Source organism: Stigmatopora nigra, chromosome 17 (assembly GCF_051989575.1).
Source record: "Stigmatopora nigra isolate UIUO_SnigA chromosome 17, RoL_Snig_1.1, whole genome shotgun sequence".
NCBI classification, from domain to species: domain Eukaryota; kingdom Metazoa; phylum Chordata; class Actinopteri; order Syngnathiformes; family Syngnathidae; genus Stigmatopora; species Stigmatopora nigra.
The window spans coordinates 2,129,982-2,157,724 of record NC_135524.1 but is presented as its reverse complement, the minus strand read 5'-3'; the positions used below and the strand labels follow the sequence as shown (position 1 = coordinate 2,157,724).

Genomic DNA, 27,743 nt, shown 5'->3' with positions numbered 1-27,743 from the left:
CCCTGAATCACTTACCAGTTGTACTCACTCCTGGTAAAAGAACTCAAGACTGGACAAAAAGAACAGAAAAAGCTTTATAATTTAAAATTCTATTATTTTACAGTTAAGAGTGCTTTCCAAACGTTTGTGTTGTGATGGCTTCCATTTCAAAAGTCTCCTCTTTGTAAAAATAAATCCCACGTTTGGAAGAAATGGACGAGTTCAGACGAAAGAACCTGGCATGGCGTCCTGAGAGCACATTGGTGTAGCCACTGGTGTGTGAAAGGACTGTCACCCTGCGTCAAGAAGCATCTCCGGAATTAGACGACATAGCGGCTAAGTTGCTTTTAGACCTTGAGCAAACAAACAAAATATTTATTTTCAGAACACCTTTTTTCCACCGAGTGAAAATGTAAGAAAAAATTCTCATTGTTATGTCCACCTGTTGTGTGTCATGTGACTCTTGACCAGGTGCCCCGCCTCCAAAGCCGCCATGAGTGACAGCTCACCTGCCAGGACGGCAGCGCACACCACCCGAGCCAGCTGGCGGGCATTCTCTCCCGGACAGTCCGGCCTGCTGCCTAGTACGCCCAGCATCTGAAAAGCACCATGACATTCTGGAGTAATTTTGACCTTTGCCCTCATAGCACCTTTAACCTGAAACCTTGGGCAGACTAGTTACCTGAAGACAGGCTTGCTGAGGGGGCAAGTTGGTGCCGCCACCCACCGTCCCTAGCTCAATGGAGGGCATGGTGCAGCTGATGTAGAGGTCGTCGCCTTGCGGGCCCGAAGCTTCCATTTGCGTGATGCAGTTGGCGCTGCTTACAGTCTGCGCAGGGTCCTGCCAGAGAAATACCCCAATTTTTATTGTGGCAGTCACCAAGTCATTTTTACATTACTATGGTCAGTTTTGGACTTTGTAGCTCATACATACAGTACATATTAAATTAAGTTATTTCATTTTTTTTCTTAAAAAAATTCCTAGCCCCAGTACTAACCTGCCCGCAGGCGATAAAGATGGCCGCCACGACGTTGGCGGCATGCGCGTTGAAGCCGCCGACACTGCCCGCCATGGCAGAGCCCACCAGGTTTTTGTTGATGTTCAGTTCCACCAATGCTGCCGTGCTGCTCTTAAGTACCTGGTAAATAAAAAGGAGAGTTAGAACTAAGACACATTAAGAAAAAATAAAATACAAAATGGAATTTTTGGGGGTATTCTAAATATTAACTAATAAGAAGACATTTTTCATCTTTAATAGAACACTTTCATGCAAGGATGAGACTATTAGCCCCACCCCATTTCCATTACCTCACAGACCACCTTGGCAGGAACAGTGGCTTCACACACGACGCACTTGCCCCTCCCCAGGATCCAGTTGATGGCGGCAGACTTCTTATCGGTGCAAAAGTTGCCGCTGACAGAGAGGACCTCTAGGTCAGCGTGCTGCTGCTGGATTCTGACCAGCGCTTTCTCACAGCCCTGAAAAACACACCAAGTTTTGGGGCATCACTCATTTTTCCAATAATAATCGTTAAAACAAAAAAAAAAATCCTGGAGCTGTATATTGTTCACTACCTTGGAGAGCATGTTCATGCCCATGGCATCTCCCGTGGGCGCCTCAAAGCGGATGTAGAGGTTCCTCCCCGCTAAACTCACCAACAATTTCTCCAGTCGGGCAAACCTGATTGCGAGCAAATTGTGAGCACATGTCAACAGGAGGCGGGCGGGGCTCAGGGGTACCTGCTGGTTTGGTCAAAGGCATCTCTGACCGCACCCAAGCCCTCCGCACTCTCCAGCCAAGCTTTGACTTCGGCGGCACGGCGAGCCGAGGGGAGGCGCGCCACGGGACCCCGGGTCATGCTGTCTGCCAGAACTCTACTGTGACAGCCGCCGCTCATCTGCAGCGCAAAAACAAAAGGGATTCTGGTTGTGACATCATAATTGACGATTGCATGTAGCTTACCAGGGCTGCATTAATTCATAGCACTTAATGCTAAAAAGGTAAGATGGCTACTTTTCGAAATGGTAACAATTTTTTTATAGGGTTTTTTAACAAATAAAAAAGGAAAAGATAACTTTATGGGTAGCAGGGACTTAGTTTGTTGACACTCACTGCAAGAGCCCTGCAGCCTCTGTTGGTGCTGGCCACCAGGCAGCCTTCAGTGGTCGCCATTGGAACATAAAAGCGTTGGCCATCCAAGGGCAGAGGGCCAGCCACGCCCACCGGGACAGGCATGTAGCCGATGACGTTCTCGCAGCAAGTGCCCATCACCTGCAAAGAGCCCGGGGTCAATCATGTCCCGAGTCGATCTGATCGGCATAAGAGTGGTGCTCACCTTAGCATAATCGTAGTTCTCATACGGAAGTGACGACAAGGCGCCGGGAACGGGCAGCTCAGAAGACAACATCTTCCTCCTGATGGCCACGCCCCTCTCGGGAGTTTCTAGCACGACGTCAAGCTTGTAGTTGAGGATGTGACGCGACGCCACCAAGTTAATCACCTCGCTGTCGCTTAGGTAACGCGGTCCTCTCTGAAAAGATGGCAAGTGGTAAATGGGCAGGGCTTAATCCCCCCTCCACCAATACTCACCTGTGGATCAGCCAGAACGTCCAGACATTCCTCCAATGAGCGGTGGGGACAAATGTCAGATTTGAACTCAGCCTGCGCAACTGGAGGAGGACATGCCTCTGCTGTGGGCAAAAATAAGTATTTTAAATTAAAAAAAATATATATTTTTCTCTTTGGGTGGCTAAAACTATGAAATTTTTAAATGAGTGATTTGCTACCAAAAAACAAAACTTTCATAATATTACTTTTCTGAAACTGTTTGTGTTTGGTGACTTTATGGAGAATATAAAAATAGGATGCAACATCAAAAACATTGATGTAAAAATATATATATATATATGTAAAATGGCGGACTCCCTAAATACTTTTTACCCATTTTTTGCAGTCACCCACAGGCCTCACCTTCCTCGGTGCACACAAGTTTGGAATGCACCACTGTAGCGCATCCATTGCCGTTCTTGTACGATTTAGCAGCCCTCGACTCCATTCTGCAGCAGCTGTCGGCCACCACCATGGTGCGGGGGGGCGTGGAGCCCCTCGAAGGCCCCTTGATGGTCAGCGACGACTCAGTCTCACTCTGCTCAAAGAAGACGTACTTGACGGCGAGCAGCAAGGCCAGGCCCAATGTGATCACCTGCTCCAGGTCCACCCTAAGCAAGCAATGACATCATCAAAACTATTGAAATGATCGACAATGCCACCATATTTTGTTTTTTTACCCCGGCCTCATGGATGCGGCGCTCTCCTCCCGTGCGGACACCGGCCCCGTCTTATTTTGACTGGGAAGCTCGGCAGCCAGTCTGGCGTGCGCGTGGACCAAAGCCAGACCCAAAGACTACATTGTAAAAAAGATAAAAAGGGTTTAGGAATCATCTCATCACATGGTAGTAAAACCATGACCTCAACAAAAACCCACCATGATGAGCTTGACCCTCTGTGTCACTGGATTGGGCTTGTTGTGCTCTTCTTCAGCCAACACATGGGCCAAGTGACTCATCTGCCAAACGGGCCGACCCTCACGACTTTCCATCGACAACTGCGTATGGAACACAATTTTCCTTTTAAGAATTGCGTTTTTTTGCAGCAAATTGCACAGGTCGTACCTCCAGAACCAGTGAGACGCAAGCCGGGAAGAAGGTCATGAAGACAAAGTAGTTAGCCAGCACCGACATGCAGCCAAAACAGCACACGATCTCCAGCTGTGGGACACCTGGATGAGACGGAAGAGTCTTAGCGTTGGAAACGTCTCAGTGTCGGAAGCAGCAGCCTACCTGACATGGTGCCTATCCCGATGACCAGACATTCCACCAGAGCGTCCAATGTGAAAGTGGGACCTAAAATGGCCATGCCTTGAGAGATGTTCTCCCGCACCTCCTCCTAAAAACAGGGTCAAGATTTCTAAGATGCGTTTGCTAAGATGTCAAATTATGACAATCACGTTATCCTGTTTTGGTTATTGATGAAGGCCCCACATTTGACTTTTACTTACTATTACTGACCTGAGAATTAGAGCTCAAGGCAAATTTGGCCAAGGTGCAGGCTTTGGACAAGTCGATGAGGAGAAGGAAAAAAGGTAACGCTTCACTGTGGGAAGAATAAATTAATTACACACATGTATTGCCAATGAAAACCACAAATTGGAAATGTGTCCCTTTTATTTTAAGCTAAACAATGTTATTTGAATAAAGCATTTTAATCAAATGAACCAATTTAGCTTTCCTAGGAATAGGAATTTTCTCTCCATCTTAAATTACTTTTTCACCTACCAAAAATAAAAACCCTACTTACTTGAGGCCCGTCAACTCCCTGCCAAAAAAGCTGATGACGACCGAGCTGAAAACAAAGCTGGAGAACAGTGTGAATAAACCAGCAATGCCTGCAGGAGAGAAAAATATAACAATAAAAACCTCTGTTAAGCTTGAACGTCATTACATACACCTATTTAGACATTGCTTTACCCACCCAAAATGTACTTGGAGCCCATCTGTCGCAGGTTCTTAAATTGGAAGTAGATGTAAATAACAGCAATGCAGCGCGTCAAAGTCAGGACAACAGCGCCACTGCTGTGACTCGGCTAAAAAAAATTTAAAAGAAAGGCAAGCAGGTTTAATACAAATGGACAATTTTTCTTTACGGTCCAAGATCTACCTGCGCATCCGCCTTGGGGCACTCGTCCCATCTGCATACATGGCTGTTGGGGGCCAGGCCGTTCATGGACATGAGGCAAACGTTGAGCACCAGGGTGCCGATGATGACCTCCCACGGGTGGGCGGCCACCAACAGGCCGTGGTGGCGGAAAAGCCGTGCCAACATGCTTCCTTGAAGGATAAAAAAAAAGTGGTTCAGGGGGCCTTAGGAAAAATTCTAAAAATCCCAAAATTTGGCAACATTTTGGTCTCAAATCCATTTTAAAAAAATATTTTAAAGTGAGGCATTCACTCCAATGAACAAATACTTTTTTCCTGAATAAAAATTTGGGATAGAGAAAATAAAAGCAAACTATTTTCAATACACTCCGTACATAAGGAACATCATATTACAATAAGTATACTGTCAATTTTAACTGTCATTCACATTGTTCGAAAAGTCAACAGTAAATTTAGAATAAAAACAGATACGAATGCCGATCATAATTTTAGAGGTCATTGAATTAGCCTGTTAGTTATCAAGGTTGGTAGCTAAGATATTAAGAGACATAAGCCGTCACTGAAACCGGGTCTGTCTTGGGTCCTCGCCTCACATGATTAAATATTAACACAAAAATCATAGACCATTTTCACTCACGCTTTAAACTAGCTACTGTCAACTTATTACAACAACCTACAACAACGTACATATTATGAGTTGGCATGCTAGTGTTGACGTTAGCATTAGCGGTGAAACACGTTCAAACAAATGAGGATAAAAAAGTTTGTTCGGTCCGTAACCGCAATATACCGTTCGAAAATATACCTGCTTTCGAAAACAGTTCTTTGGTAGTTAAGAAGACGTTTCCATGATAGAATTAGTCATTCGTAATTACTAATTTTCCATTTCAAACATTCAACGACGTACATATTAAGAGTTGGCGTGCTAGTGTTAGCATTAGCGGTGGAACAACGTTAAAACAAATGGAGGATAAAAAAAAAAGGTTTTGCATTCTGTAACCGAAATATACAGTTCAAAAATATACCTACTTTCGAAAACAGTTGTTTGGTATTCAAGAAGACGTTTCCATGATATAATTAGTCATAGCAATGACTAATTTTCCATTTCACGAGCGTGTAGTCAAAACGCCAGCTTAATTATGACACCTGGTTCAGCTGGCGTTGAGTAAACCGGAAGAGGTGACGAACGGAACTGCGTCAGTTGTAATGACGCAATTTTGGGTCGAACCGATATCCTGGCTTTCAAATAAAGACATTCAAGAGAGTTAAAATCATAAAATGTGTACATTTAACACATTAGGTTGAAAAAATAGTCAATTTTTAAGGTCGTAGTTAATAAATGCAGGAGACACCGCTTTGTCTTGATTGGGCGGTTTAGCGGGGCCCAGACGTCAACACTTTCGCCATATTGCATGTGGCCGATTTGTTAAATAAACAAGTGTCAGAAAGAAGAAAACAACATTACAGTCGAAATTGTGGTTAAAATAAGACACTATGAGCAGCATCTAATTGTGATTGCCCATGATTTTGATGTATACAAAAGCTACCCAGAAAGCACACAGAATCTTGCACTGTTACTGGGCAGAAAAGATTAATGCATTCCAGTGTTACTACATAGAAATGAGAAATGCTGCAGTCAGGTGGCTATTCATGATAAACACCATGGAAAATGTAAATGTCTATATTTATGTGTTCATTATGTTAATAATATACAATATATAAAAGGTGGTCATAAATCCTTTAAAGAGTAAGAAAATCAATTCAAAGGAAAATCCTTTTGGCAAATAATAAAACAGTGATACGTTTCCAAAAGGAATTTTAGGCAACAGCATCATACATATTTTCATGTATTATTTACATTTAAAAGAATAATCATAGTAAATAATACTGATGGACAAGATTTGGCAGTAAGATTATGCTAATATGTTGCGTTCTACATAAAATTCAAAACAACTTCATTTTTATCGTTGACTGTGATTTCATTTATCATATTTTTCAATTATAGCAAGGAAGGTGGCACTGGCATTCATAACAAGAGCATTACGATGAAAATCAGACGCTTAATGTGTAGCAACCAATCACAAAGTAGCGTTGGTGCAGCGCTATTTGCATGCAACGAAAGAAAGAAAATATACAAAAGAAGGCACTCTGGTACTTGTCTGCCAATCAGAAAACTGCGTTAACACAGTCATTTTTACATGACATGAACTCAGAATAGTGAGGTGAAAGCAGACTTTAACTAGCCAATCAAAAGAGAGCGCTGGTACAGTTAACCAATCAAAGAGGCGCAGTTGTATAGTTTATCTGAATCTTGCGGCTATTTATAAATACTTTGGCCCAACCTCAGCACCGAATATCTTTCTGAGGAAGACTTACGGAGCATCATGCCGGAACCAACGAAGTCTGCACCCAAGAAGGGCTCTAAAAAGGCGGTTACCAAATCTGCCACCAAACCTGGCAAGCGCCGAAGGAAGGGAAGAAAGGAGAGCTATGCCATCTATGTTTACAAAGTCTTGAAGCAAGTGCACCCTGACACTGGTATTTCATCCAAGGCTATGAGCATCATGAACTCGTTCGTCAACGACATCTTCGAGCGAATTGCCTCCGAGGCCTCGCGTCTGGCTCACTACAACAAACGCTCCACGATCACATCAAGGGAGATCCAGACTGCTGTCCGCCTTCTTCTCCCCGGCGAGCTCGCTAAACATGCCGTCTCTGAGGGTACCAAGGCTGTCACCAAGTACACCAGCTCCAAATAGACTAAGCTGCCCAGGCCTTCCAACATCTGAACGGTTCTTTTAAGAACCACCCACTTCCATTCTAAAGTGCTTTATCTTTTGATTGCACAAGAATTGTGAACATTTTCTTGTCTTTTTAGCCGTTTTATTGTTTACTGCATTCATGAAATGTGAGTTACACAAATGTTTTTGAATCGTGTTGCTTGAGAATTGTCTTGTGATCTTATTAAATGTGAATATTGACCCCTGTCTCATGTTTTTAATTGCAACAAATTGCCTTCCATTGGACAGTAAGCTATGACTTCAGGTCTTATTGCATGTCAATAAGCCAATTGAACTATTCCACTGTAATGAAGGAAAAAATGAATTATATACATTCATAACATCAGTGCACTCTGAAATATAAACTGTGCTTACTGAACCCCCTAAAAGTGTTTGCTACTCTAAAATGAACATTATCAAAACAGTTTTTCGACTTTCAATATATAAACAAACATGCTTTTTCATCTTTCACACACTTAATTTTTTATCTATGAGCAATATTGAACTTTTTATAGGCTTAACAAGCAAGAAATTCCACACCACTTTGACATTAACACCAGTGGAAAAAGTGCCATTTGGTGGTTCTGGGCCCAAAATGCTGCAAGTCAATGAACTTTAAACTATTCTCGAATGGGGCGACACTTTTTTTCCGGTTATTTTGAATCATATTTGGTGTTTCTGACTAAATCTGGGGTGATATTTCCCCTTTTAAATCGGCTATAGAAAACACAAGTGGCTACACTTGAGTCTCAATGGTTCTCATGGTGGAGTCTCCATGGTTCTCATGATAGACTCTCCATGGTTCTCATGATTGAGTCGCCACGGTTCTCATGTAACACATAAAGACTTTTCACATAAACGAGACGGATAAATTAACAACAAGCAAGTTGTAAAATGGCGGAAGTAGCCCCAGCTCCAGCCCCAGTGGCACCAGCGAAAAGCAGCACCAAGAAGAAGACTCCATCCAAAGCTAAAACTCCCGGACCCAGTGCTAACGAGCTAATCCTCCAGGCACTAACAGCTTCCAAAGAACGGAATGGCGTTTCCCTGGCTGCGCTCAAAAAGTTCCTGGCCGCTAAAGGCTACGATGTGGAGAAGAACAGAGCTCGTTTAAAGAAGGTCATCAAAGCAATGGTGGTCAAAGGGACCATCGTTCAGGCGACGGGTACAGGCGCTTCTGGCTCCTTCAAAATGAACAAAAAAGTGGAGAAGAAGCCTAAAGCGAGCGCGGAGAAGAAGAAAGCCACAGCGAAAGCAAAGCCATCCATTCAGAAGGTAACAAAAAGCAAGACCCCGGTAGCTAAGGCTAAGAAAGTGGCGAAGAAGATCACCAAGTCCACTACGCCGAAGAAGACTAAAAAGCCGACCAAGAAGGTCGCAACCCCGGCTAAAAAGTCCCCGGCGGTCAAGAAGGCTCCCGTCGCTAAGAAAACAACTACAGCCGCTAAAAAGGTCGCCAAACCCAAGACTGTCAAGAAAACAGCACCCAAAAAGAAGTAAACTAATGAACTTCACAAAAGGCTCTTTTAAGAGCCACCACGTTGTCTTTTAAAGAGTCATATTTCGTTTATACTACACAATATTACACTTCAATACTTAAACAAAAACATTACAAATAAAACCTTCCCAAACAAAATACATGTAGACAAAAACACATCAAATGTTATTTTCGATTCGTAAATTTAGCTTTTAATCCTGTATTTGCAATACTAATAACATTTATAACAAATACATTTAGTATTTACCTTACAGCCATTTTAGCTTCCTGTATTATTGCTAGTCAACTTCCGCCCGCCTTAAATGTTGTCAAGTTAACTCGTTCGTGATTGGCTTAATTCAAATTCAAATTATCCAAAGCCCACTCAGAGTTTCGGCGGGCTTTTTAGACGAACCAATTAAGTCCGACTCACCCAAATATAAGACAGAGTCCGCCTGTATACACACTAGTAGTCTACGCTTACCCACTATCTCTACCAAGAATGGCCAGGACCAAGCAAACAGCCCGTAAATCCACCGGCGGCAAAGCCCCAAGAAAGCAGCTTGCCACTAAAGCTGCCCGTAAAAGCGCCCCAGCAACCGGCGGCGTCAAGAAACCTCATCGCTACCGACCTGGTACCGTTGCTCTTCGTGAGATCCGCCGCTACCAAAAGTCCACCGAACTCCTCATCCGCAAGCTCCCGTTCCAGCGTCTGGTTAGGGAGATCGCCCAGGACTTCAAGACCGACTTGCGGTTCCAGAGCTCGGCTGTCATGGCCCTGCAGGAGTCCAGCGAGGCTTACTTGGTTGGCTTGTTTGAGGACACTAACTTGTGCGCTATTCATGCTAAGCGAGTGACCATCATGCCTAAAGATATCCAGTTGGCCCGCAGAATTCGTGGGGAGAGAGCTTAAAAAACTGCTTTCAACTACGACCAAAACGGCTCTTTTAAGAGCCACAATACATGTTTCTAAATGACAAATATCACTTTGCTATAGTAATAGCAAGTTGAATTAAAGATGGCTGGTAAATAGTGTTTTACCTTGAAATCCTCCAGCCACTAGGCGGCAATATTTGCTTGAGCCTAATCAGAAGAAGAGGTTTCCGTACATTTACTTCCGTGTTTGTGTTTACATGCCTTACTGATTTTTTTTCCCCGTATGAACTCATTTAAAATCGTATTATTGATTGCCCTGATGATCTCAATTCTTCCGCCTTTTCTACATAATTGAAACAAAACACAATACGCCGCTGAAATGGGATCATAGTGCATCGGCTTAGTTTAGCATGAAACAAAGCTAACAAAGAAGATCAAGTTAAAGTCAATAACGTTGTGATTGTTGGCTGAAAATGTCTCAAATGGCATCCGAGCAGAGGTTGAGGGAACCAGTTCTACATAATGCAGGTTCGATCACTTATGTAAATTGTTACCTATTTGTCAATCAATCAACAAATGAATTGACAACTAGCATAAAAGTAGCTTGAAAAATCACATTCAAAGCTCTAAAACAATAAATATATATCGAAATTTCTTCCCATTCTTCTTTTTCCAAACCATCCCAGTTTGCCTTCTTGTGTCTTACAGACTCGAGTGAAACACATTGTCATTCCATCAAGGAAGAGGAAGAAGATACAGAAGTCTTTCCCATCAAAAAAGAAGACCACCTGCAACAATCCCCGGTTATAAAAGAAGAGGAACGCTCAATCCCCATCAAAACGGAGGCCGATTTTACTGAGTCGCCAATAACGTCGGCCCCTTTCAAGAGCGAAGACAAAACTGGACCCCAGGACCAAAGAGTAGTGGAAACGGAAAGCCTTCTCGCTCCACTTTCGGACAACGACGACATAACGTCGCCATCCGGCACGGACGACGACGATGAGCGATCCGACGACAAAAGCTGGAAATGCTTCCGCTGTGGTAAAACCTTCGCCTACAAATCCCTGTGGAAAACGCATATGACGGTCCACACTGGGGAGAAAGCCTTCTCCTGCTCCCTTTGCGGCCAAAGATTCTCTCAAAAGGGCAGCCTGCGAAGACACGCCTCCACGCACTCAGGGAAGAAAGCCTTTGACTGCTCCGTCTGCGGCCAACGTTTCTCCCAGAAGGGAAGCTTGAGAAGACACGCCGTCTCACACACAGGGGAGAAGGCCTTCGCCTGCTCTGTATGCGGCCTCAAATTCTCCTACAAGCACACATTAGCCAACCACCTGCTGACACACACGGGGGAGAAGGCCTTCGCCTGCGCCGTTTGTGGCCGCCGCTTCTTCCAAAAAGTCCACCTGGTCTCCCACGCCAGGACGCACACGGGAGAAAAACCTTTCGCCTGCTCCTTTTGCGACCAGCGCTTCTCTGTCAAAGCCAATTTGAGGACGCATACGCGAATCCACACCGGGGAGAAACCCTTCGCCTGCGCTGCATGCGGCCAACGCTTCGCCGAGAGCCGCACGCTGGCCACACACGCCCTGACGCACACTGGGGAGAGACCGTTTGCCTGCGCTGACTGCGGGAAGAGCTTCTCTACGCGGGCTAATTTGAAAACGCACACCCGCACGCACACTGGAGAGAAACCCTTTGCCTGCTTGGTCTGCGGTCAGAAGTTCTCGGCCCGGCGCACTTTAATCACGCACACCCGACGGCACACGGGCGAGAAACCGTTCACCTGTTCCCTGTGCGGGAAGAAATTCTCCTCGCAGAGGTACTTTAAGTCGCATGCCCGAACGCATACAGGGGAGAAACCCTTCGCCTGCCCGGTGTGTGGACAAAAATTCTCCCACCAGGGGAACTTGAAGCGTCACACCCGAGCACACAGCGGCGACAAACCTTTCGCCTGCAATGTCTGCGGGAAAAAGTTCCCCAGGAAGGAAACGTTTAGGGCGCACGTGCAAACGCACACTTCTTGTACAGTTTGTGGGCAAAATTTCTTCCGGAAGGATCAGGTCAAACGACATATTTGCCCTGGGGAGAAAAGTAGAGATCAATGAAGTTGAGAAAGAACTTCAAGCTAATTTTCTAAGTTGCTAAATTGGGCTATCTTGGTTGTGGAAATTGTTATTTTGATGAATGGTTTCTCTTTGTTGTGCAAAGTTTTTTTCAGAGTAAATATGAATATAGTGTGTAAAATTGTGTGTAAGTATACTTACATTTTTTGGTGGTGTACATCAGGAAACATTATTTATGAAGTCATTTTGACTCTTCTGCATGAATACTCATGCTATTTATTTATACTATTCTATTTATATTGATACTGTATTAATACAATTTATGTATGTATTAAGGCTGTCATGTAATAATGTTATGTGCTTTTTAAATTAAAACAATTTTGGTTACAGTGAAATTAAAATCTTGTGTTTTTCATTAATGGTGCAAACAGAAAATCAAAGTAAGTATTATTATGATTTTGTAAATTTTGGATTTCTTTTCTCAATTAACATTTTTTTTTTCTATTTTCATTGCTTGGCCACTCCGGGGCGCTGTCAACGTTTAAACTAAGACTTTATAGTACTAGTACTGGTTTAGTGTTGTAGTCCTAGCACAAAAAAATAATACTACCACCACTACTACTGCATCTTATAACCCAGTGCGCCTGATATGTAAAACAATTTTTAAGATGGGTCACTCTTTGAAAGTATGCCTTATAATATGGATTTTTTTGGTCAACAACACAACACTGACACTCACATGGAGACATATGGAGGTTAGAGAGCGGCGCTGTTGACACGCACACACTTGCGAAAGGAAGGCACCCCTGACCCCAGACTGCTCACGGGCAAATTGCGGGACACATATAGAAAAAGTCACATTCATGCTCAAATTCACAACAGTGGACTATTTTAAGTCATCGCTGAAGCTCACATGCATGTTTTAGGAAAATAGCCCAATCTGGCAACACTAGACATGCAATAGTTTGGACACCCGTGCCCCAAAGAGACTCAGGACAGTCCAAATGGTCAGCAAAAACATGCTGGCCTTTGAATGAGGCCTTTGCTCTGTAAAATAGCCGCCTCACGAATCACGATACGCGCTAACTCCGCTTCCTGCGCAAATCCAAACAAGTCGCCAAAAGACACACTGACTTTTGAGACTGAGAACAGCGCCGCTGTGTCCATCAGGGGGGACCAACTGGGCCCCACTGGGCCTTTCTGGGCCTCACTGGGCCTCGCTGGTCCTCGCCGGGCCGCTCTTGGCGCGCTGGCCTCATCAAAAGGCTTCATTGAAGCGTGACATGAAAGCGTGGCCTTTTAACTTGTTCTTCCTCTGGCCAAAAGCTGTTTGCCTTCATCCCCAAAGATGGATTGGACGTCTATTGCCGTCAATGCCAATGAATAAGCAAAAGAGTTCCAGGCATGGATAAGTTCAAGACTCCCAACTTTAGACAAGCCTGTCATTAAGTTGCCTTGAGTGGGTCAAAAAAGGGTGCACGGGAATCGCTCGTCAAGATGCACAGCTGCGGAATAACGAGAAACTCATACATAATCTCAATATACACTACTTATATGTATATACTACTGTGTGTATGTATAGTATAAGGCTATTTATTGCTCCGGCTGAGTGAAAAATATGGAACGCCCGTCAAAAGCTACTAATTTTCCTCCTGTCCAGAGACAGAAGTTTTGGTTTGCTGTCCTCGTTCGCATGGCAATGGAAACCACTTGAAAGTTTTCATGCTTGGCGGCCACAACTTTCATGCTTTATGCTAATAATTTGTGGGATCATCAAGGCCTACAGTTTGGCCACCAGGGGGAGTATCCTTATGTCCTCAGATATGCTGATTTATTTCATTTCTAGTCAAGAAGTTGTGGAGAAATATTACAAAAGTGGTTTGCCCATGTGTCTCACAATTTTGAGATCAAGGTTCAATTCTAATCTACTTCTCCGAAGTAATTTGGACAACTTGGGTCTGTGTCAGCGCCCTCTAGTGGAATCAATGCACAAATGTCTTGCAATGGCTTAAAAATCCACTCAAATGGGGCCCATTTAAAAGTCTAAATTTTTTCCCAATGTGGATGGGGCGCCCAATCAATAGGTGCACCTTGTGTATGTAAAAAAGTATACATTGACAGGTATGTTTTTTCCACATTTAGCCCATGGTGGCAGCTCGTTGGAAAGTGAGGGGTTACCCCCCCAAAAAATGAGGAGTCGGAAAAGCATGTCAGACAAAAAATAGGTGGAAAAGAAAGATGAAGCGCGAAAGAAAATAGAAGGACGAGCACGCGTGGCCCCTTTGGAAAGCGGCTTAACATGAATTGTGCTTTTGTGACGTAACGGGCAGTGAAGCTTTACTCCAACGAACATGCCAAGCGCTTGAAATGTTTGGGCCCCGCTGGAAATGGCACCGAAATAGACGGCCTTTGAAATAACACAGGCGCATAGAGGCTGCATTCAAAGCAAGCGATGAGCAGTACAACGGCACCCCCGTCACACCCCCCATCCCTCATCCCGTGTAAAGACTGATTCTTCCATTGGGTTTAACGTAGGCTGCTTTTTAAACCCTGGCGAGTGGCACCTTTTGAACTCTCATTTATCAGCCATGAGATATTTCCAACCCAAATAGGTGAAAATCCCGAAATCATAATCCTCCAAAATGAATGGTTTTCTGGAGAGAACAAATTCCACCATCTTGCTTTAGTTTCTCAACACCACATCGTTCAAATTATATAGATTTTTGTTCCCTGCAAGACTATGCAAAATGAATTAGACATTTATCACCGTCAATGGCAGCCAATGACTCTATGATAAGATTATTATAGGAAAAAATGTGTTTCAACTTCATTTTGAACAATACATACATTCTATATTAACCCATTTATGCATAAATTATGACTTTTTTACCTTTACAGAGCACTCATTTAACTCATTAGCTCATTAGCATTACCTCATTAGCACATCCAATACATTTTGAACCCACATTCTTTCTTCTTTTTCCCTTTAATTTATGGGTTTTATTATTATTTTTAAAGCTATCTTTTTTTTCAAGCATGGACCCCAACATATCATCCCATGGACCGCCATTGGCCCCAGTGCCGCAGGTTAGAGACCACTATGCTATAGGAATGAAATAAATACATTTTTAGAAGAAAAACAAGCTAATTCGTGAATGAAAGGGTGATTGAGGTTCTCTTTGACGGCTCCTATAATTGTGACGTTAAGAGGAGGATTAGCAAATGCGCCGCTAGCCACCACGCGGCTAAATTTGATCCACTTTGACCTTGGCTGTTTTTAACTATGAGTCGGCGATTATCAAAACACTGCAATTTTCCAATGGTTCACTTAATGTTGGCAGGCAATCAGTTGATTTAAGAGTCGTTAACAGAAGGAATGACGATTTCCCTACGTTAGCTTAGCATTATTTGTTATTACGTGGTCAAATCTTAACCTTAAAGTTGCTTTATGGCAGCCAATGAGTTAACGCATTCACCATTTACGTCCTGGAGTCCGACCCAGTCAACTCTGCTGTTAGATAATATATAGTGTATGTACATAAACAAACTTTGCTCAGATTTTTTTTCTCCCCCCGCCGGCTGTGAAGAAGAAAAAAAAAACGCTGAACGCCGAGCATTTTTCCGTTGCTCCTTTTTAACATCACAGAGGCCTTCCTATCGCCCGCCAGAGGAAATGAAATGTTTATTGTGAAGTCCTGAGGGTTTTTAGCTGAGGGACTGCAGTGTTTGGAGTCTGACGGCGCTGGCGACCCCAAACGTGGTCGTGGGTAGAATGCTCAAAATGCTAGCATAGGGCCTACGTGTCACGTAGCGGGCCTCGTTGGATGTCGCCTTGCCAGACGCTTTCTGTCAAAAAGGGAAATTCTACCAATTTCCTTTCATTTCCACCATCTGAAAATCATTGGCGGGGGAAAGGGACCTGGCCTCGTGCTTGTACGCTAGTCTACGCTAGATGGTGTTGCGTTCAAAATGGCCGGTATCTGAGATCGAGACAGGTCTAGCTAGACCCGATTAGTCAGTTCAAGGGCCACATTTATGTCATCCGACCCTCCCTGTCAAAATGGATTGGACAAATAGTGCCGTCAATGGCGCTGAAAGATGAACATCCATAGCATCTTTAAGCTAATTGGACAGCTATCATTGTCAATGATTTCCACATAAAGAATTGTATCCTAAAAATTGTAACCCTAACCCATTGTTATAATTGCTTAAAAGTGGATCAAATTAACAAAGAAACAAACTAAAAGGGGGTTGACAAATACCCACACCGACAAAAAGACAACACACCCCAAAGTAAATGATACTCCCTTCAGGACATAGTAAAACACGGGCTTTCCATACACAGGTGGGGGATGGTTAACGAGGCAATTACAAACACCTCCTCACATTATTAAGAGAGCCAAATAATATTCCTCAAGTAAAAGTCATTCAATCACATGTACAAAATACTCAAAAAACACTCAAAAACAACCAACAAACCATTTTACTGCATATTTAGTAAAAAACATAAACATTAGATGAACTCTGCTTCTTCTATTAGCGTCATTGGCAGCCAATAATAACTCCGGTGGGATGAACAGAGTACTTGAACGTGATAACTTTCCAACAAAACTTTGACGTACACCTTTACGGAATAAGGGGGGGGGGGGGTGCTTTTTTAGTCCTATACAAAGCCCTCCTCATGAAGGGGGGAAAAAGTGTCTCACTAGCGATTGGTGGAATGCAGTGGAGGAAGGTGGGAGTGAGGGCAGTATATGAGACATCCGAATGAAAGACCATCTGTTTGGAGGGATGTGGGGGTCTGAGGGACTCGCACTTCCTGACCACTTCTGAATTATGTCAGAACCGCGGCGGCGTGCAAGCGACCCCGCGTCCCCAGAGGCCAAAGCGCTCTGCGCCGACACCCTGCCGGCATGGCCGTAAATCTCCGTTTTGAACGCCGCGATAAATCGGACGTTCGTTGTCGTTTCTCCGGGGGGGCTCGGGCTTCCTCTTTCTTCTGCCGAGAAGAGGGGGTGAGGGGGGGGTCTGAAGGCAGAACACTGAGCCTGGTGTGGGACCACGGGGGAGTGGATACGGCATCATAATGACCAAGCCAAATATTTGTCTAGTCTATATTCTGAGAGCATAATGAAGTCCTTTTACACAAGGCATCGCTGGAATCTGGACGCAGATTTTCAGCAGCTTTGGCTTCGCCGCCTTCTCGCAACGTAGGAAATAGTTTATGCAGGTCGAAAATATTGTTGTCAATCAAAATATGAGGCCAACATGTCCACTTTTTAGAAACTAATGAGCATAGTGTGATATCTGTAAACATTTTTTGGGAATGTATGTGCTTCCTTCCATCTGGTGTAAGCATAATATACAGTATTTCATTAAAAAAACACCATAGCAATTTAGCAAGAGTCAAATATACAGTTATTGTTAGATAGTCTGGGGCTGCTTTGATATTTCAGGACATGGACAACCTGTAGTTGATGGTTGTTGACCTTTATGACCTCCAAGAGTGATTTATTTAGCTGTCTTTTTAAAAAGTATTTGATTAGCTAGGCTTCATTTTGCAAAATGGTTCCATTTCCAAGCCTGACGCTGCAATTTCTGATGGGATTTTCCAAATCCGCTGTTCAAGCAAAGTAGCGAAAGGGGGGTGCGGCGCTGCCAAAGTCGACACATTTTTGGCTAGCGTTGAAGAGCACTGATAAATGACCAAGTTGGCAGCATCTAAAAGGGAAAACATGCGGAAGTTAGCTTGTACCTGGACCAGTGGACCACGTACAGGAGATGTAGTGTGTCGACACAGCCGAGATGTGTGAGTGTGTGGGTATGCGTGGGTGGACATACACCATGCATTTTGAATAGGTCTTTAGTTCATGTTTGCAATATATAATAATCTATTATATATACAATATATTAAATGCTAATTTCAAAAACACTTTAAAATTAAAACTGGGTGCCACAAACAAACATCAGAAATTGACTGTAACCCCCACATACGCAGGTTTAAGAGCCCCAGCCTTAAAAGGGCTCAAGCCCCGCCCACCTCGGTATTATTATGAGAAACGAAGATACTCATTATGGTTGTGGCACCGCCACTGGGTGGCTTTGGCCTCTGGTGTGTCAGCACTGGAAATGTTTGCGGTGGACGAATGACAGGGCTCCGAAGAAGGACAGAGGCGGTGGGGGGAGGAGCCGGGGAAGGATTTAGCATACAAACGCGGCCCACAGACCGAGAGAAAGCCGCTAGCTAAAAGGTGACGGGCGCGTGTCACCGTCTTCATCGGCGAGGGCTGGGCGTACACGGCGGCGCTCTACTGCCATGAACGCCCCACTTGTGTGACCCAGAGAGACGCCACTGTCCACTGGAGCGCCACCACCCCTCCGGCATGAAAACACATCCACGCACACTGAGTGCAACTGTCTTTTACCGTCTGTGTTTATTTGTCCCGTGACGGCAGCTTGTTTTACGTCAACGCTCGGCAGCCAATCAAAAATCTGGCTTTGACGAGTGGGCGAAAGTTTCCAGGTGGGTATTTGTGTGCCGTACCGAACGGATTTGCTGTCAAAAGTTAACGGATAGATGCTAAGGCGGGCACGTCATTGCAGAGGAATGATAGCATGGGGTTGCTTCGATGCTCCATGACCTGGACGGTGTTACTCTACTGTGAGATTTGTTGTTGCGGTATTGCAAATTGATAAAAAGTGTTTTTTTTAAATATCTTTAAGTTAAGGCTCTCCTCTATGTCCCCCGAGGGCCTCAAATTGGACAAGCTCCACAACCTGGTGCCGCTCCTTTAAATGGTGTATAAAATGTGATTAAATGTCACGTTTTAATCTGCCACAATTTGCCTCACTTAAGGGATTAGACGCATGGGAACAATTTCAGACATGCTACTTATGTAATTGTAGTGACACCCAGATAAATATAAACCATGAGAAACATGGGTGCACCCAAAGCCAAAAAGTGCATCCCAGTATAGTGAAAATCTATATTTTGCAATATCCTTAAACCTGGGGATTATTTTGTTGCTTTTTAACTCATTCACTGCCACTGACAGTTGTGGACGTCAAATCCATTTTAACTCGGGTGCTGCTAGCCCTCTCAGTTTTGACTCTCACAAATTCACATTTATTTTACCATGTTAGCCACCTCTAAGTCTGGGACACCCAAGACCCTTACCCCGACATGTCGTGACCCCAAATCAAAATTCAAGTAGCGCGCGTGAGAAAGCTTGAGCGGCCCGTGCGAGGTAAATCCTGAACGATGTCCCTGATGACTTTTCATAAAAGAGCCCTCTTGTTTCTTCCCCTTTGGGCCCAGTCTGCAATTTAGCCTCTAGGCGTGGCCCCGTCCCCGTTGGGTTGTGTCCGCCCTGCGCTCCAGTAATGACCCCTTCCCCGTGGGGATCGTTTGATCTGGGCTGCCCGTGTGCCTCGGCGGGGGCTATTTCTGGAGCGCTAGGGGGGTGAGGGGGGGGATAAAGGGAGCTTTCAGACTCGGTGCCAACGACCATAATTAAGAAGCTCCGATGGGTGGCAGCGAACGCACCGGCCAGTGGCCACTTTGTAATTTGGACCAAAGGGGGCAGAGTCAGCCCGGCCTGCGGCCAAACACAAGGCAAAGAGTGTGCAGGTAGAGGCCGGAGGGGGGTCAAGGGTCATTAATGACTTGTGTCCATTAGGGCCGGGTTGACCCGGTGTGACCTCTGAGTTGTTTTCTGAACGGACACGCGACCAAAACGGGCCTTTCTAGCGTCTCTGGAGTTTAAGTGTCAGAGTTGGCTGTTTGTTTTTTTCTTATAGGTCATGGGTATGAAACATATGGCTCGAGAGCTGTATGTGGCTCTTTTGATGTGTGCATATGACTCTTTGGTAACCTGGCACATTTATAACCATCATCTTTTTAAGTAGACTCTTCTGCATGCATACTTTCATTGATAGCCATTGTTTAGCTTTATTCTTGTGTATTTTTGTGTGCTGATTTTTGCTCACTTAAACTTGGCCAAGACTTGACTTTGAGATCTTTAAATAAATGACTAGCTTTCAACAAAAAACAATGACCGAGATAAAAATAAGCCACATCTTTTGTCACTTGGTGAGTGTCAACACCCAAATGTCAGCCTCTTAAACCCCTAAAAGGGGCCTTTTTTTGCCAGTCATTTTGTCTTAATTTCCCACAACCGAATTGATTGTGACACCGCAACACCCCCCCGCCCCCCACGCAAGATACGCAGTTGGTATCACCGAGTCCACAGAGGAACAAACAAGAGGCACCTGTATTTACTTCCAATTGGCGCCCCACCGACTTTCAGACCTAATTGAATTAAATACTTTTATTGTCATTAGGCAATTATAATGATATTGACGTCAAAAGACGTCCAATAATTTTTGACAGGTCTGGAGCAATGAACTTTCACCCAAGGTCAACTCCCCCACAAGAGGTTGACAGTTGGTATCACCAATTCCAAACAGGAACCAGGAAACGGCGCCAATACTTCCTTTCCAGCGGCGTCCTGTCAACTTTGGGGCCCCCGTAGCAGCACCTGTCCCGCAACTAAATAATTGCCCGGGTGGTAGACGGGTGTCCTCTTCGACGGTCGGAAGAAAAACCTACGCCCGCTCGGCCCTTTCGTGGAACGGCTTGGACGAGGTAGGCTTTCGGGTGAGTAGTTGCGCGTCGCCACCGCTGGGCCGTGAAACTCGACACCCCCGGACGAGCCCCCGTTTAAAAGGGAAAGCGACGGGAGGACGGCTCCTTACTCGGAGCGAACCCCCCCTGGAAGGCAGGCAGTCAGTCAGTCAGGCAGGCGAGAAAGGAAAAAGCAAGAGCAGTAGCGGAGCAGTCTCAATGAATGAAACACTGGGGAATATCCACGCGCACGTACGCACGAACGTCTCTTGTGTCCACGGGGATTTTACGTCGTCGGCCTTGACGGGCTTTAGTCAACATGCTCGTCGTTTTCCTTGCCGGAGTTCCAGTGGCAAGTGGCACAGCGCCTGCGAGTGACTGAGTGACCGACCGACCGACTGACCAACCGACTGACTGGACGCCGGGGTGTCTGTCTGTCTGGCTTCTTCATGCCGAGCAAGTCACGTTGTGATTGACGGATCCGGTTTTTGACTGCCAGGACAAATGAATACAAATGAATTTAGGCACCCAAAGGAGAGATTGCAAAACCTCTCGTCTAGACACAAGGTAGGTGGCAAAGGGGATGGGACTGGCATGGTGGTACCCCCCCAATAACTAATCTACCTGTAGGAAAGAATCATAAATGTTTTTATATTGACCTTTTCAATTCATTTATTATCTATACACATACCTTATTTCATATGCTGTCTTTAAAAAAAACATCTGAATATACCTATTTAACTTTTGCACAAGGGGGCAACACAATATTATTGTGTCATAATGTTATAATGACAATGTAGGCTATTATTCTATTGGGAATTCAGGATTTAGAACAACGCATCATCGTCTTTTGAGGACAGCCAATTTCTTTTCTCGATAGGGTGGAAAGACGTTCATTCCTTGCTCAAACTGACACGTTATTGTCGGGGTTATTTTCGGAATCGGACGGTAATGCCAAAAACACTCGGCGTCCACAGAGAGGGAAAATGTCGGAAGTGACAATCAAAGAGTCGTATTACACAATGAGGATGTTATCATAATATTCCCAATTGACTGGACATCACTCAGCAATTTGAGACTTTTTTGGGGGTTTTGTTAATGTCATACGCAGACCAGTGATTTCTAACAGTTTGCACTTTACTGAAATTGAGAATGGAATTGTTGCTGTTGTTTCATTTTGGTTGGTATGGTTACAAATTGACTGACTTTTTGGTTTCTTTTTGAATTGATAGTCAAGTAAATGTTTAAAAACACATCCCCGTCCATTTTCTGGATCGTCGTAATAGTAAATTTCTTGTTGTCAATTTTTCAAAATGTCTTTTTATGTCTTGTTTTTAAATAGAAACAAACACAACATAAGACTAAATATCCTTCTTTGTTGTTGTTTTTGTGAAGTGAAAATGAATTTTTGGGCTGATATTTAAAAAAGGAGAAAACCACCAATATTCTATTTGTACATTCATTTTAACTTAAAAAAGTAAATATTCTAATAATAAAAAATTCCATTTCACACAAAATAATATGTCGGACTGGATCTGGCCCTCAGGCCTTAAGTTGAACACCAGTGTGCTAGTTCATCATTGGCTAACATGAAATCTATAAGGTGCTTGAAATTTAAATGTACTTTTTTAACTCATACGTGCCATATTCTGACAATCTTAGGGATACTATATTGGTCGTTAAATACTACCCTGTATAAAATCATGGTTGTAGTATGACATGATAATGACATTTTGTTTTGTTTCCTCCATAGGAGAGCCCTACTGCTCTGCACCATTTTCTTCTGTACTTGTTACCTGGGACTTGCACAAGTACAATCTGAAGGTAAGATCTTGTATCGGGGAACCAGAGCGGCTCAAGTAGTTGCGCAACCCACATTGCAAGGGGAATTGGGGCAGAGGTTGTCCGGCGGCGCATTCAGCTCCAAAAATCGCTTTCTATTTTCAGGCCCCAAAATGACACTGTGCTGTTTTTGCAAAAAAACTTTATGCTATCTGGTTTTGTCCAGGCCTGCACTTAGGCGACACGACTGCTGCACATGAAAGCAGATGAGGGAAGGCCCCAAATAATATATGTATTTATATTTTTTAAACTGCGGACCAACTCCTACTTAAAAATAATTTTCTGGTGACAGGTGGCTTTCCCTTTTGCATCTATTGCAATATAAACGCTTTCCCAGAATGCACTTGGGAAGGAGCTATGTAAAAGTAGTACTTTGGTAGTGATTTCTATTGACAAATATGTATTCTTGTCATCTAATGAGAACGCCTATCATCCTAATTGAATAGAATAATAGAAATACAACAACAGTAATATACAGTAATCCCTCAAATATTGCGGTTAATGTAGACCAGACTTAATTGAAAAATGGCAAAGTAGGGTCACCTCTATACCTTTTAAATGTATTTTTTATAAACATTCTAGTTGTGAATTGTACATAGGATAGCATTGTAAAAAGGCGGATTTTACTCTGTGATTGGGCTGGATAATGTCTCTCCAATCTGGCAACCCTCGTATACTAAAAACCCTCGGGGCGCTCCTCTCAGAAGCACTTTAGACGTGACGGATGGGTTGACCGTAGACCCCGCCGCCTTTCCCGATTCTTCTCAAAGCCCCCTTCGTGCGGGTGTGCGCCGTCACATCTGCGCAACACACACCGTACGTCTGAATCCATATGGCTAATGCACACGGCAGTCATAATACAAGCAAGTCAAATAAAGACAACAGAGGTCTACGACGCCGTAGCACGTGTAACGCGACCGCCGTGCCGTCTCCGTGCCAGAGGCAGTTGTCTCACACCGCATGGGGAGACCACACAGACGGGAGAATGTGGATCGGTATATATTAAATCTCAACTACGTCCATTTCGTCAAGCCGCACAGTTTTCGCTTAGCGTTAAGGCTGTCTTTAGAAAGTGGAAAAAACATAAATAGCGGCCCATGGTGAGGCGCAATCTTACTCTTGTTTCAGACTGTGGTAAAAAAAAAAAAACGTCTTGGAATTTGTGATCAAATTGACTCAGTGCGTCCAAATTTCAGCCTTGATTAACTATTTTATGTCATGATTTGGATGGGATGGCGATTTACACTCTGGTGTGAAATAATCACGTAATAACAAACTAAATTGCCTAGTAAGCAAAAAATGAAACAAAGAAACTGGATTTTTTTCATGCCACAATGCATTATGGTCTATTTTTTTGCAGTGGGTTGAGTTTTATTGAATACATTTCCTTATAATATTGTAACTTGTACTCAAGTGTGATGGTCATTATGCATTTTATGACGATTTATGGGATAAAAAATTCAGTTTGTCACTCACAGCTACAAGAAAGGGACTTAAGGTGTCCCAGATTTGTTGTCAATGTCTCAGAATTTTTTTTCTTCTTCTTCCTTACATACGTTCCCGTTAGACACGGTCGAACGATCCCAAGTCAGGTCAGACCAAGACAAAAAAGCCATGCCGCGACATCGCAGTTGACGGAGAATGAGCGCCATGACCCTTGTCGACCAAACTTTAAATACAGTCACACTTGAGTGCAATTACGAAAACCGTATTGACGCTCCTATCGTGACGATGAAAGTTTGGACGTTTTATGGAGGAAAGGTGATGGAGATTGTTAACCTCTACTGAAAGAAGCTGCTTGTTTAGTTCAATTTGAAAGCAGCCAATCATCTTGTAGACCACAGTGGGGCATTTTTAGGAGGATTTGCATCTATGTATATAAAAAAAATCCCTTAAAATAAAGCGGGTAGACATATTTTGTCACAGTCCACCAAGGAATCAATGTTGCATGCTTGTACACTTCTTGTTTGTGTAGCTGCTTAAATTAGAGGCTTTTGAAAACCAGGACCAGCAAAAATGTCCATTAGTGCAGGATGCGAGACCAAGGCCACCCATCCGCCACCGGTGGAGATATTTTTCTCTTCGTCATTTGGTTTGACTGCAAATGGTAGTAGACAAGGCTTTATTGCTGACCAACAGCTTTATTTTTGTCCTTTGTAAATATATTTGTCTTCAAATTCGTGTTGACTTTAGCTTGTTAACTGCTCTATAAAATGGCTGCATAGCTCTTTGTTCTAGATATGTATTTTTTGTACTCTTTTGGGGGCGTCCAATCAAAAAAATATTATGTTAAAATGTATTGATATGAGCAAATTATTGACCTAATGTCTTCCCAAACAGATGTCTTAAAATTAATAAAAATTTGGGAATGGAGGGTAATCATTGTGTTGCTGGTTGACTTTGTCATACTTTGGATTGGTTTCTCAAATCTAATTTTTACTTTTTTTGTTTCAATTGACGCAGATGTGGACATTCTCCAAAAGTTGGGGCTTACGGGAGACAAGCAATCACACTCCGCACCAGCAGGAGTCATTCCCTTTAAATCCGGAATCATCCTCAACCAATTGGCGCGCGTGGAGAGCCCGTTGCGCTCCGTCTGGCCCACGGCCGTCTGGAATGACACGGCGCTGGTCCTGAGCTTGCGCTCGCACCGGGTCAACAGCGCCTTCCTCTTTAGCGTCCTCTCGGAGAAGAAGAGGGAACTCCTTCTGGGCCTGCAGCTGGTGCCGGGCAAACTGGTCCTCCACGCCGGGGCCAACGCCTCGGCGGTTCTGCCCTACGAAGCCCACGATGGCCACTGGCACCAGCTAGCTTTGGGAATTAAAGGACACAAAGTGACTCTGTATGCCTCCTGCGGAGAGCGGAGCGTTAGCGTGGACTTTGGCTGGGATGGCGAGGAAGGACCCGCCCGGGGCTCCTTCCTGCTGGGCCGATCCGGCCCGCAACGATCCCCGACTCGCTTCGAGGGAGCCGTGTGCCAGTTTGAGCTGATCCCGTCCGCCCAGGCGGCTCACAACTACTGCGAGTACATTAAGAAACAGTGCAGGGAAGCCGACACTTACCGGCCCAACCTGGCGCCCCTGCTGCCCATCTTGCCGCCGCAGAGCCACGTAGCCGCATCCACGGCCGCCCCCAAGCGCGCCAGCTTGACCTTAACCAGTAGAACCGGGGCACGGAGTCTGGCCCGGAGCGTGGCGGCTGCGGCTTCCGCGGTCAGGTACGTAGCCTCCGCCCAAACAATAAAGCCCACCCTCGGGACCACTCCCGCACCTTTGCCGGAAACCGCGGCTCGGCTCGGACCGCCCGAGTTCGCGATCCAGACCGTCACGGTTCCGCTCAGGATCGCGGCTACCCCGACCGAAGCGCCCACCGTCAGCCCCTCGACTTCCAAACAATGGAAACTTCAAAAAAATCCGACGACATCCAGACCGAGTCCCCCGAAACCCACTCCCCAAAGCGGAAAGACCATAGCGGCAAAGGAAGCCAAGAAGAAAGCCAACGCCACGGCCAGCCCGAGCCCTCCCAAGAAAAAAATGGACTCTGCGTTTTTCCATCCAGTCCCAGCAAAAAACCCTGTTAAGTCCAAAGTCCTCCCATCCAAGTCGAATTCTGTTAAAGTGCCTCCCCCTAAACCTGCAGTATCTAAAACCAACCTCTCCAAACCGAGCATCTCTAAAATCAACAAGCCCAACCATAAACAGGTCCTCAAACCAACAATGCCACCCCGAACCAAGACCCCATCCACCAAGATCCCATCCACCAAGACCCCATCCACCAAGACCCCATCCACCAAGACCCCATCCACCAAGACCCCGTCCACCAAGACCCCGTCCTCCAAGACCCCGTCCTCCAAGACCCCGTCCTCCAAGACCCCGTCCTCCAAGACCCCGTCCTCCAAGACCCCATCCTCCAAGACCCCATCCTCCAAGACCCCATCCTCCAAGACCCCATCCTCCAAGATCCCACCCACCAAGATCCCACCCACTAAGATACCATCCTCCAAGACCCCATCCTCCAAGACCCCATCCTCCAAGACCCCATCCTCCAAGACCCCACCCTCCAAGACCCCACCCACCAAGATCCCACCCACCAAGATACCACCCTCCAAGACCCCATCCCCCAAGACCCCATCCCCCAAGACCCCATCCCCCAAGACCCCATCCCCCAAGACCCCATCCACCAAGACCCCATCCACCAAGACTCCACCCACCCCGCGACCCACCACGCCTCGATACGACCTCATCACATCACCCGCCACCGACAGCTTCCAGAGTTGGGACGTGGCGCCCACTCAGTTCTCACTTCTTGCCGGACCTGTAGGACTTAAAGGAGAACCTGGCCCGTCGGTAAGAACTTTTCCTCTTAATTTCAATCCCAGTCTTTTTCTTTGCCTACAAATCATTACTTGTCGCGTCCAAGTCGGTTGTCCCGGACACGCCCCTTTTCCCACACAGGTTAGAAATCCTCACCCGCCATTTTCTACCAGCTCGCTGCCCTCCAGGCCGGCCGGGCGTGACATGTCAGCCGTGACGCCTTGCCGTCTTGGCACCAGATTCCTCCGTCTTACGAGGCTAAAGGAGGTCACGCGGCCTGCCTTCAAAGTGGGGTCAAGGGTCAAGGCAGTTGCTAAACGCCGCCGCGTAGCTTCAGGTGGGAAAAGGCTCGTATACAAATACCTACGTTAAGTTTAAGGTGAGGTCCGTCTCCGACTCATCAAGCCACGGGAAGCGGAAAAGCGACTTTTCAGTTCCGATTGCAACGGGAAAGGCCGACCATTGTTTCAAGAGTCTTGAAATTGAAAGAAGAGATTTCCTGACGCTTGACGCCGAGCCTTCCCCAAAATTCTCCGCACAAAAGCTAGCATTCAGACCCTGTCCTTGTCCGCCCCCCCCTCAACTTATCCCACCTCCTCTTTTGATGAAAAAGTAAACCGCTGGGTACGATAAAGCCACACGGGCACATTCAGGAAATGATATGTTATTTCCAAGGTTTCCTGCGCCGAATTATCCGAAGGACGGATACGCACGCCTCAGCTCTCATCACCTTCTAATGGAATGGCTTGACTCCTGGACCAATCAAAGTTCACGGCAACTCTTCTTTCTTTTTCCGCAGGGACTCGAAGGAATTCCGGGAAAGCCGGGCCTGCCGGGCAAGAGGGGTGCTAGGGTGAGTTTTACGACCAACCTTCTCCAAATCACATTTGTGGTTCTGTTTCAACATGCTTCTTGTTGCCGGGGCAACCAGGCAACATAGAGTTAATGTAAGTTGAAGTCTTAGATTATAGGTAGAATCCTCAGCAATTCCTTGCAAGGTTTAATGTGGAAGCAGGTTTTTGACCATTTGATTTTTAGCACGGTGCTGACCTAGCACAAGCCCCGCCCAC

At 45.1% G+C, this 27,743-nt stretch overlaps 5 protein-coding genes and 1 pseudogene across 5 annotated transcripts in view; 5 read left to right on the top strand and 1 right to left on the bottom strand.

Annotated features, from left to right (window-relative positions):
• Positions 1 to 61: 61 nt before the first annotated feature.
• LOC144210797 (3-hydroxy-3-methylglutaryl-coenzyme A reductase-like) lies at positions 62 to 5,895 on the bottom strand. Its single transcript, XM_077737689.1, has 20 exons — positions 5,726 to 5,895; positions 4,698 to 4,867; positions 4,512 to 4,623; positions 4,338 to 4,425; positions 4,049 to 4,133; positions 3,821 to 3,926; positions 3,653 to 3,759; positions 3,466 to 3,585; positions 3,269 to 3,384; positions 2,952 to 3,199; positions 2,571 to 2,671; positions 2,317 to 2,511; positions 2,094 to 2,252; positions 1,721 to 1,878; positions 1,556 to 1,661; positions 1,289 to 1,459; positions 978 to 1,118; positions 662 to 820; positions 422 to 576; positions 62 to 332 (listed from the first exon to the last, which is right to left on the bottom strand). The coding sequence occupies exons 2-20, from the start codon at positions 4,860 to 4,862 to the stop codon at positions 281 to 283; spliced, it is 2,544 nt and encodes an 847-aa protein (XP_077593815.1). The 5' UTR covers positions 4,863 to 4,867; positions 5,726 to 5,895; the 3' UTR covers positions 62 to 280.
• Positions 5,896 to 7,025: 1,130 nt separating this feature from the next.
• On the top strand, positions 7,026 to 7,677 carry LOC144210445 (histone H2B-like). The gene has a single exon (XM_077737130.1). The coding sequence runs from the start codon at positions 7,081 to 7,083 to the stop codon at positions 7,453 to 7,455; it is 375 nt and encodes a 124-aa protein (XP_077593256.1). The 5' UTR covers positions 7,026 to 7,080; the 3' UTR covers positions 7,456 to 7,677.
• Positions 7,678 to 8,347: 670 nt separating this feature from the next.
• Positions 8,348 to 9,121, top strand: LOC144210678 (histone H1 pseudogene; annotated as a pseudogene).
• Positions 9,122 to 9,369: 248 nt separating this feature from the next.
• LOC144211051 (histone H3-like) lies at positions 9,370 to 9,872 on the top strand. The gene has a single exon (XM_077738057.1). It carries the CDS (start codon positions 9,456 to 9,458, stop codon positions 9,864 to 9,866), a length of 411 nt encoding a protein of 136 aa, XP_077594183.1. The 5' UTR covers positions 9,370 to 9,455; the 3' UTR covers positions 9,867 to 9,872.
• Positions 9,873 to 10,210: 338 nt separating this feature from the next.
• On the top strand, positions 10,211 to 12,293 carry LOC144210441 (uncharacterized). Its single transcript, XM_077737112.1, has 2 exons — positions 10,211 to 10,357; positions 10,538 to 12,293. Exons 1-2 carry the CDS (start codon positions 10,303 to 10,305, stop codon positions 11,932 to 11,934), a joined length of 1,452 nt encoding a protein of 483 aa, XP_077593238.1. The 5' UTR covers positions 10,211 to 10,302; the 3' UTR covers positions 11,935 to 12,293.
• Positions 12,294 to 23,175: 10,882 nt separating this feature from the next.
• Positions 23,176 to 27,743, top strand: part of LOC144210977 (uncharacterized) — a 29,028-nt gene continuing 24,460 nt past the window's right edge. The window contains exons 1-3 of the mRNA XM_077737948.1: positions 23,176 to 23,355; positions 24,824 to 26,706; positions 27,473 to 27,526. Of these exons, the coding sequence (XP_077594074.1) occupies positions 23,193 to 23,355; positions 24,824 to 26,706; positions 27,473 to 27,526 (2,100 nt within the window). The 5' untranslated portion in view covers positions 23,176 to 23,192. The remainder of the gene's footprint in view (positions 23,356 to 24,823; positions 26,707 to 27,472; positions 27,527 to 27,743) is intronic.